The following is a 10,677-nucleotide window of genomic DNA, read 5'->3' on the forward strand; positions in this document are numbered from 1 at the left end:
TTGTAGTCTCGCCTGTGGCCGCCCGCAATTTAACTCCATTTAACGGCAATACCTTCCCTTTTACCAAATCCGGTCTAATAATGGACTTTGCTGCACCGGTGTCCAATGTCAAGGTACGCAATACACCATTGACGAAGCCTTTAACCGTTAAGTTGTGATTCTTCTGCTGGACTATGGCTATAGAAATTGTGGGACCATCGTTTTCATCCTCTGCCAGCGGCGCCTCGTGATCGACGGAATTCATTTTATTTGATTCACCTGATATCTCTCTTTCCAGATTCTTCGCCACCGGTTGGTCGTCGCTTTTTGAAGGCGGTGAGGTGGATCTGGGCCTTGGTCGTTCCAATATGCATTCTCGTGCAATGTGTCCAGCTTTACGACAGTTATAACAAGTCTTTTTCGTTCTAGCAGCCCCTCGTTTCACACGCATCAGTGCATCTTTCAGCAGGTCGACAACGGTCTGGGAATTGTTGTCCTCAACTTGCAGCCTCCGCACGTTGTAAGCTTTAGGTTTCACCAGCATCTTCGCGGTTTCTTGGGCCAGGGCAAATGACACGGTTTCTGCAAATGTTCCTATCGGTGCCGCATACGTCGCAAATTTTATCTCTGGATCACGAATACCACTTGCAAATGTCTCAATCTTTATGCGGTCCACCAATGGATGTGTCTCTCCTGGATATGCCAACTGCGCCAACCGCTCTATATCAGCCGCAAAGTCTTGTAAAGTCTCATTTGGCTTCTGGACTCTTCCCCTCAGTTCCATTCGGTAGATCTCTTGCTTGTGTTCACTACCGTACCTACGTTCAAGAGCAGCCATTATATCTCCATAGTTGTTCCTAGAAGCGGCGGGAATACTCTGTAATACGTCAGCAGCATCACCCTTCAATGACATCAGGAGTGATACCGCTTTGTCGTTGTCGTTCCAAGAATCTCTAGCAGCCATTGTCTCGAACTGTAATTTGAACACATTGAAAGAGGTAGAGCCGTCGAACACTGGAGGCTTAATTTTTAACGCGTTATGGATAGCTCTCACTGGACCGCCTTTAATTTCCAGTTCCGACATTTTCTTCTCCAGGTTCACAAATTTCTCGTCATGGGCCAGAAATTTCTCGTCAACAGACAGAATCTTTTTATCCAACTCTTTAATTTGCACCTCCACGTTTTCTACTCTCTTTTCAATCACTATCGTGATGTTCTCGAGTTTCTCGTTAATTTTTCTAGAATTCTCTTCCAACTCCTCTTTTAAGTTTCTTGAATTTTCTTCAAACATCCTAGAATTTTCTGCCATTAAGTTTTCGGTGATTTTTCTAGAGTTCTCCTCCAACTTTTCCTCTAATTTTCTGGAATTTTCTTCGCTCATTCGACAATTTTCTGCTTTCATTTCCATCATAAGTCTAGAAGTTTCTTCATTCTTTCTAGACATCTCTTCTAACATTTTACTGGAATTTTCTTCAACCATTCTACAATTTTCTGCTTTCATTTCCATCACAAGTCTGGAAGTTTCTTCATTCTTTCTAGACATCTCTTCTAACATCTTACAGTTGTCAGATTTCATTTCCAGCATAAGTCTGGAAGTTTCTTCATTTTTCTTATTCATTTCCATGGAGCTACCTTCTATTTTCTTAATTTCCAGCATCATCATAGCCAGCATTGATTTCAAATCGTCTCCACTGGCAGCTACCGATGAAACTTCCTCAACGGAGGATTCGCCCTTTGCCGATAACTCGACTTCCTCCTTACTGTCGAACTCATATGCGTCGATGTTCATTCCATGGCGCTCGAACTCTTCCAACAAGCGTTTTTGTAGTTCGGCCTTGTTGCCAGTAGAACACAACTCCAACTTACTTAGCTCCTTCTTCAAGTCTTCCACTCGTAGATCCTTAAACTTCATTGTAGGATGATCGTAATCTCACTGCTGACACCAATTGTTACGGAATTAGGTTTAACTAATCTCCGTGTAGACGTTGTTTTATTCCCCGATACGATTTGTACCAAATAAAACAGGGTTCGTTTTAGATTACGTTTCTACAATGCTTTATTTACTTTATTACACTTATTCAGAACCGACTTTAATTATTAAGCACACAGCAAGTCTCTAGTTAGCACGCAGCTATTCTTTTACCGATCTGTTCAATTCGACGCTTAAAACACAACTCCTCAATGTTGCCATTCGTAACTCTATTTATACCCAAAATCTCCTTGGTCTAGAAATATCTAGAACATATGGCAACCTCTCGAATCTGTGCAGCGAACACACAGACGCACATTCGCACTAAGCGAACATCCATACTCACATACATACAAGCACAGTAATGACGTAACTACAACAACAAACAACTACACGAAATACAAGAAGTAGGAACTAAACGATAATTACATTATTGTTGCAAAACAAAACAAACAAAAGAACATTAACAAAAGGTAATGTAACGACTAGAATGATGAAGAGAGTTCTACATGGTAGTTGTTGTTGCTTAAATAAAGTAACTGCGTAATAAAAACTTTACGTTACAATTCAAATTTTTAAATTAACGGAAATTAAACTAAACTAACTTAAACCTATCAGTTACATTCGTAACACTATGGATTTGACAGTTGAAATCGAGTGGATTTCGTAAATGTAAACCAAGCATAATTTTCGAAAGCGCACATGTCAAGCGATAGCCCAACATGACGCCATATTTGGTCTGTTCCAGTACTGCAAGAATCTACTAATTTTGAATATTTTTTTCGATAACATAAAGGAAAAAATGTTATCGTAGTAAAAAATAGTAGCTTCTTGCAGGTTCTGGAACAGAGCATTTGTTTTAAAGCCCTTAGGCGTAGTCTCTACATGTAATTTTATGTCTTCACGGTGAGCCGTCCGAAGACGAACTCTGTGATTGAATTTAATGGAAACTTTTTTTTAATTTGTGTTTATATAATAAAGTTCTTTGTGTTCTTGTTTTACACAAATCATAAATGCATTTTATTTATTTTGGGATATATCGCAATGGCTTGCACTTTAATTGATTAAAAATGCAATCCGAAGAGTGCCTTTAAATTCAATCCAAAACACTACATCAAAAGCTGTGATTTGGATCGAAAATGAAGTGCATCCTAGCTGTGTGCTGTGGAAGCAAAATGGAGTGCATCCTAGCTGCGCGCTCCCTTGTAAAATTCATAAGTGAATTCATAGGAAAAGATGTACTCCAACGGCAAATGTACCGTACATTTGTAGTGATTCAACAGCATCCGCGGATGCAAACTTTTTGCTGGGAAAGATCAGCTGACTGGCATCTTATATCATTTTAGACTAGTCCATGGTACAATTAGAAAGGTAGATGCCTCAGCCCAGCTGATCGAATCTAAAACGTCAAAAAACTATGAATTCGAAATGAAAAATCAAAACAAAAAACCATATGATTTGGTAAGTAAGAGATAGCATGTCTACACTTTATAGACAAACACAAGCGATAAAAAGAGACAACAAGAGACCATTTGGCGAAAATTTTGACAGTTTACATTACAAAAAAAGTTGCTTTGTTGTAGCAATTCGCCGATGCATCTACCTTTCTTATTGTACCATGGACTAGTCTAAACAACTAGGATTTGAAAGTTGGATTTAGAAATCGAGTCGATTTAAAATGACTATTCTAAACGGGCTATTAGACCGTGTGAACACGCAATAACATTTCGTTCGATATTATCGATAGAAAAAACTACGAATCGATAACTTTCTACCACAAGAAATGCCAGCTCTAATATGAGAGGCGTATAGTTGGAAATTTTATTCAGTGGCTAAACGAAAACATTGAATTTAAGGAATTTAAGGCTGATAAACAAATGACCCAAGGATTCCAGAACACATAGAACTTCAAAATCAGTCAATATGTTGTCCATCGGATCCCTGGCCAATATTCAACATACTCTGCAAAAGGAACTTTTCAATGGGTGCGGCGAAAGGTTACTCACATCTTGTACGGTAACAAAAACATTTAAAAAGAAACGAGCTTGTTATCTTTGTGTTGTGACGACACCTCCTCCAGTTCCCGTGGTTACAATGTGTTTGGTTAAAGCGGCCGAACAGAAGGACAGCGAATATAAAAAGAAACGCGTTTGGCAATTGGACGAAATCAAATGGGTGGACGGACGTAGTGAACAATTTGAAATTCATGAGTTCGATATACAGGTGGAGAAACTATATAAATGGTATGCCCTATATCTGCATGAAAGACAACATTTTTTGGCTGTCCTCTATAAGCAAGTTCAGAAACATGGACGTGGACGTGGTGTTAAGGCTGAATTTCGTAATATACCTAACGCATGGCTAATGGATAAGTCACCAGAGAAAAATGGTGGAGTCAATAGTGGGGGTATTGGTGTGGGTGTGAGTGATATGGGCAATCGTGATGGTGGTATGCGAAAAAGTGGTGCCGAAACGGAGGACGAAGAAGAATCTGAGTTCCAGGAATTTACAGCATTGACGGATAAGGAATCAAACGAGCTGTCGAAACTTTTTACCGAATGTGATTATGCTGTGAAAGATGCAGAGCTGTTGATTGAAAAGCTTTCCAAGGAGTTGCATGACTTGGATGGGGTAAGAAGAAATAAATAAAGAAATAAAAACAACCTTTGAGGAATAATGATAATTGCTTTTCATTCCTTTAGGCAAATATTCAATCCGTTTTGGCCTCTGAGAAACAAGTAATGATGCTAATGGAACACATTGATAAAGCCATTGGAGAAGCTGATAAATTTGAGGAACGTTTGGATTCATATGAAGAGATTTTGAGTCATGTAAAAGAGACCATGGAAAAAATTGGAGGCAAAAATGCCATGATTAAAGTAGCCAATAACAACAACATTAAATTAAAAGAGGAATTGAGTAAAATAATTGTAAGACTAAGAATATACTCTTTGATAAAACGATTGACTAATTTATGAAACACACTTTTTTTTAGACAAAACTAGATTTCCCTGTGGCCTATCAAAATGTCTTACAATCACCAGTTTTGAATACACCCGAAGGCCGAAAAGCTGCCATTGAAGCTGCACAATGTCTACAGCAAGCCCTAAACAGCGATATAGATCCGTCTTTACAACGCTTAGCAGCAGTACGTGATCAAATGAAACGCTTTGAAAATTGGAAGAAAATCTTTCTGTTACCGGTGATTAAACATTTGAATTGTCTTCTGATACATTTATCCAATCAAATTGGTGACACACCGCCATCTAGCACTGATTTAATTTTACCCAATCATGCATCTGTCCATCAAGAACTAATGCCCTATACGGAGTTAATGCATTGGATCAAGGCAATGGATCGAACAAAATATGAAGGTTTAACAACAGTTTACACCAACGCTTTTAGTAAAATTTATGAGCGTGATATACGGAACTTTTTCAATTTGGTAAGTGTTATTTGAATTGTCTTTAAGTCTAGATTTACTTTAGGCAATTTCCCTTTCGGCAATAGTCAGTTTTTGGATAGGAGGCAAAGGGTTCCCATGTGCATAACTCTCACTTTCTCCAAAAATTACAATTGCTGCCAGAAAAGTTGTCATATGTATTTTGGGCCAGCTCGGATCGATTTGAAATCTATATTATAGACAAGGCTATATGACTTGATTACAGATTGGTTTTTTATATGTTATGTAGGGGGGCCCATAAATCCTGTGATATAGACCTCGGATGTTGTGAAAACCGAATATTTGATCACTTTGCTAAGTTTTGACTAATAAATAGAAGCGAGTCATACATCCCCGTCGAAGACCTTCTGTTTTTACAGTGTTTGATTTAACTTGCTTTGGTGTTTGTTTAGTTCAAATCTAGTAACTTATTTTCAACACATAGGGCACAGCCGGATTCAGGTATTTTGAGGATTTTACCTTCATTTTTAGCTTGAATTGGCTGAACCTAGGCAATTGGAGCTCCCAAAGGTACATAAACTTGCTGAAAAAAAATGTGGACATAGGTCAAGGTTTTGATGTAGCCTCCATATATCGGTACCACCCGATTTCAGGTATTTTAAGAATTTTATCTTCATTTTCAGCCCGAATAGGCTGAAACTTGGCATTTGGAGTTCCCAATGATACAGAAACTTCCCCACCAAAAATTGTGGACGTTAGTCCAGGTTTTGGTATAGCCTCTATGTAATGGTACCACACGATTTCAGGCATTTTAAAGTTTTTTCTTTGTATTGATATCGAATAAATAAATAAATAAATAAATAAATAAATAAATAAATAAATAAATAAATTTTCGGCCTAATTGGCTGTAATTTAGTTATGAGGCTTTCAGTGGTCAAAAAATTTAATTACTAAAATGTTAAAAATAAATAATAAAAACAATTAAATTACAGTGTTTTGTTTATAAATGCGCTTGAAACTAGAAAATAATTTTTCATGATGTAATCATTCAAATAAAATGCTTGCATTTAATTAAAAATGGTGACTTATGCTTTGTTCCAGAACCTACAAGAAGCTACTATTTTTTACTACGATAGCATTTTTTCCTTTATGTTATCGGAAAAAATAGTAAAAATTAGTAGATTCTTGCAGTTCTGGAACAGACCAAATATTAAACGGCAAGCCTTTTATTTGAGAGATTCCATCATGAAAAATTATGTTCTAGTTTCAAGTGCATTTATAAATAAAACACTGTAATTTAATTGTTTTTAATAATTTTTTGTTAATTAAAAATGACTGCAAGAATCTACTAATTTTTACTATTTTTTTCGATATCATAAGGGAAACATTTGTATCGTAGTAAAAAATAGTAGCTTCTTGCAGGTTCGGGAACATACCAATTATTGAAGTCGATCTTGATTTTTATTGAATTGCTCCTTGGAATTAATGAAATTAATTAAATTGTTTTCTTTGTACAGGCGAAACTTCAAATCTCGGAAAAGCTTCGTAATTCCCGTGAAGACTTGGATGTTTCATCATCATCGATTTCAAAGAAAAATGCTGTTTCATCTGTTCCCCACGGGACATTGGGAGTTAATCAAGATCAATGGGGCCCAGGAGTTGATGCGGCAGATCGTGAACGTTTCGATGCAGTATTGGAAAAAGTTTTAGCTGAATTGGAACCAATAGCCTTAAAGGAACAGAAATTCTGTATACATTTCTTTCAAATGGATGTTATAAGTCCCACAGCCAAATCCGGGGGATTAGATGTTATGGAAAAAAGTACTGATATGTCACAGTCAATACTTTTATCGCCCACTTCAGCTACTGGCGGTGGAGATGGTACAATTAAATTTATAATTAATATTTGACAAAAAATTTTTAAGCTTTCGGTATTCTTTATTAGGTACTCAGTTCCCTCAAAAGAAAATTGATCGGCAGATTAACGAAGATGTACGCCGTGTTATGAATGCCCTATTCGGATGTCTAGAAGAAGAATTGGTCAACTTTATACAGAGCTTTGAACGCTTTGATTGTTTGTAAGTAATTTCTTTAAAGGCTCAAAATGGGTCAAATTTTGAATTCTAAATCCATCTAATCAAAATACATATGAACCTTTTAGCTACTCCCTTTATGTATTGGATCGTTTGACACAGCATGTCATGTCCGCACAAGATACACATTCCTTTTTAAGTATGACTTTCGCCTCAGTTCTTGTTAAAGTCAAACGAAATTTCGATCGTTTTATGCAACAACAGCTGCAATCGATACGTGATGCAAAATTACCCAAACGTTCAAAATGTGGTATTTTACCATATGTGGAGAATTTCGAGTACTTTTCACAAACAACAGAAGATTTCTTTCGTAAATCGACGAGACGAACGGATATGGAAAAATATATACAGCTTATAAATGCCATATTCGAAGGTATCAATAACCATGCCAAGGAACATCCGAAGACACCCCTGCAAGTGGTGCGCATGGAAAATTACCATCATATGTATTCGTTGTTGGCTCGTCTGAAAGTACCAAGTCTGGATGAATTGAAGAAAGAAGCTAAGGCACGTTACCAAGAGGCCTTAACAAATTATGTTATATGTTATTTTGGTAGACCATTGGAAAAGTTAAATGTAAGTTTTCCCCACCAAACTTCTCTATAAAAAATGATTTCATAAATTTCTTCTTTATTTACAGCAATTTTTCGAGGGTGTTCAACAGAAAATTGCCCAAGGTGTTAAAGAAACCGAGATCAGCTATCAAATGGCATTTTCGAAACAGGAATTACGCAAAGTTATCAGTCAATATCCTGCCCGTGAAGTTAAAAAAGGCATGGAGAATCTCTATAAAAAGGTTGAAAAACATCTTTGCGAGGAAGAGAACCTGTTGCAGGTTGTTTGGCATGCCATGCAAGAAGAGTTTATTGTCCAGTATAAGTTCCTGGAGGAACGCATACAAAAGTGTTATGCCGGTTCAATGATAACTTTGGAATTTAATATACAAGATATTCTTAACTTCTTTTCGGATATAGCACGTTCCCATTAAGTTAAACATGTATATATTTTTTAATTTATTATTTTATTTACGTTATTTCTAGAAGAAACAATGTAAAACTGTTACAACGTATTAAAGACATGGTTTATTTTATAGAGGAAAATAAATATGCCTACGAAAAATGTATATCTTTCAAAAATAGAAAAGAGGGACACGTAAATGAAACGGGTGCGTAGTAGAAGCAAAACTATTCTGGTCTGTCAAGGCAACCGACTGTCATATATAGAAGTACTCTGGGGCCTAATTATGTGAGTCGATTCGATCGTGAATTTACTCGTGAATAAGTTTTCGACACGAGAAAAAAACGGCATGATAAGACTCGATCGAAATCGTTGATCGAATGTTTCGAGAGTAACCGGTAATCGAACTATGTGTTCTTCAGGGAATGTTATGAAGGTAGATGTCAAAAAAATGTGTTTATTTCAAAGCAAAAACTAAAAAACAAAATTATGGATGAAAAATGTAAATATTTGTGGAATTTTTTGAACAATACATTGAATAATAATTTCGGAATGAAGTTGCGCTAAGAAAATATGAAAATTAGTAATGTTTGCAAAATTGTTTTGACATTCTTGTTACAGTTTGCTAATACATCTACCTTAATAATTCTCTCTCAAAATAAATGAGAGAATTTGGTGGGTGTTTTGACTTAGCCTCTCTGAGAGAGTATTTCCTTTGGTAAACAACGGGGGATGAACTGTTTAAAATGCACTTTATAAAAAGTTGTTCACTTATAAAGTGAAGGCTATTAATATTAAATAATTTTTTGTTTTGCAGAAATCATATTTTTTCAACTTGTATTTTAACGACGGCAAACACTAATTTTTGTTTAATGATAGCATGCATATGTATTTATTTTAATTCTAATTTTATCACAATTTCTCAAAACGACTGAAAAGGACTTTTCCCAATTTCTCTTGTTATTTTGTGTAAAGAATGCTCACAATTATTTACTAATAACATTTTTCCTCTATAAACCGCCAATAAACAATTTTTTTTTACATTTTAAACAAAAATACAATAAGAAATCTTTCATTTCGTTTGTTTACGATAGGCCATTTGGCTACGAGAAATTACTCGCAAATTTATGCTCAATTTCTCGATAATTTTACTCGATAACGAATGTTGTCATCCCAACTTTGAGTACTCGGGTCGAAACAACTCGATATCGAATCACGTAATTAGGCCCCTGATGTTAGCGTTTACACGATAGTTATTTATGGCATCAGCTATTTAATCCTGTCATAGCCTTATTGATCTAAGGGATTTATCTTGTAATGTTGGATCTTCCAACGGTACTGTCTAAGAACTCCGAAGAAGATTCGTTGTTTTTGAAATTGCAAGACCTACGCATCAAAAGGTGATAGCAAAGCTGGGGTAACTCCCAAGAATAGGAGAGGCGAAGAGACGTGTACATAAGCAACCTCGTCGCCTGGCTCCTTGCCACAATAAAAATAAAAGAATAAAGAAAGCCGAGCCAATTTTGAACTATATTGCTCTTTTCTTCTTTATTCATTTATTTTTATTATAAATGTGTCTGCGTACTCGATAATTTGTAATAATTATTACAAATTATTACTGAATGTTGTTTTTTTCACAAATGTTCAGTAAATAAGAATGAATTGAGAGACTTGTTTTGAAATTTTTATTACTGAGAACTTATAATTTTTACTGAAGGAATTTTGTTCAGTAACAGGAACAATATATTTGTGCTCGGTTTGTCACATCCGCATCTTCACCCATATCCAATCTTTGGTGAGATGCAATAGATGTCAGGAGTGGGTGCATTTAAGGGGTTGCTCTGGACTTGCCCACGCGAGGGACTACGATAGGGACTATGTTGCTGCATGCTGCGCGAACACAGCCCCCAGTGAGTCGTCGTCAGATTACGAAACTCCTTCGTCGTCGGATTAAGAAACTCCCCCGCAGTCACCCCAACAGCAGCCGCACGCGCAGCATTTAACACCAGCCGTTGTTGTTCTAATCCCAGGAAATGCATCCTTTTTGCAATTTAATTGCAATGGGCTCCGAGGTAAGATCGATGAAATAGTGGACTTTATGAATCGGAAGAATATCAAGGTCGCGGCGGTGCAAGAAACCATGCTGAACGACCACAGCTCAGTACGTTGTGATCGTTACAACGTAATAAGGAAGGATCGTACCAGATGTGGAGGAGGGGGATTAGCTTTCCTTTTAGAAGGTCATAATCGTCTGGTCCTGGGGGACTTTAATGAGC

General features: G+C 36.6%; 1 protein-coding gene across 1 annotated transcript; it reads left to right on the plus strand.

Annotated features, from left to right (window-relative positions):
* Positions 1–3,569: 3,569 nt before the first annotated feature.
* On the plus strand, positions 3,570–8,563 carry Sec3 (exocyst complex component Sec3). The gene is made up of 7 exons (XM_073987858.1): positions 3,570–4,579; positions 4,651–4,878; positions 4,944–5,393; positions 6,869–7,232; positions 7,297–7,429; positions 7,513–8,020; positions 8,085–8,563. The coding sequence occupies exons 1-7, from the start codon at positions 3,872–3,874 to the stop codon at positions 8,430–8,432; spliced, it is 2,739 nt and encodes a 912-aa protein (XP_073843959.1). The 5' UTR covers positions 3,570–3,871; the 3' UTR covers positions 8,433–8,563.
* Positions 8,564–10,677: the final 2,114 nt, after the last annotated feature.

Source organism: Musca autumnalis, unplaced genomic scaffold (assembly GCF_047663935.1).
Source record: "Musca autumnalis isolate F117 unplaced genomic scaffold, ASM4766393v1 scaffold_4, whole genome shotgun sequence".
In the NCBI taxonomy this organism is placed as follows: domain Eukaryota; kingdom Metazoa; phylum Arthropoda; class Insecta; order Diptera; family Muscidae; genus Musca; species Musca autumnalis.

Excerpts from the sequence above, each read along its gene's own strand:
- Sec3 (XM_073987858.1), top strand. The coding sequence starts at position 3,872 with ATGTTGTCCATCGGATCCCTGGCCAATATTCAACATACTCTGCAAAAG. Across the intron at positions 4,580-4,650 it reads AGTTGCATGACTTGGATGGG|GCAAATATTCAATCCGTTTT; the intron begins GTAAGAAGAAAT and ends TCATTCCTTTAG. Across the intron at positions 5,394-6,868 it reads TACGGAACTTTTTCAATTTG|GCGAAACTTCAAATCTCGGA; the intron begins GTAAGTGTTATT and ends TTCTTTGTACAG.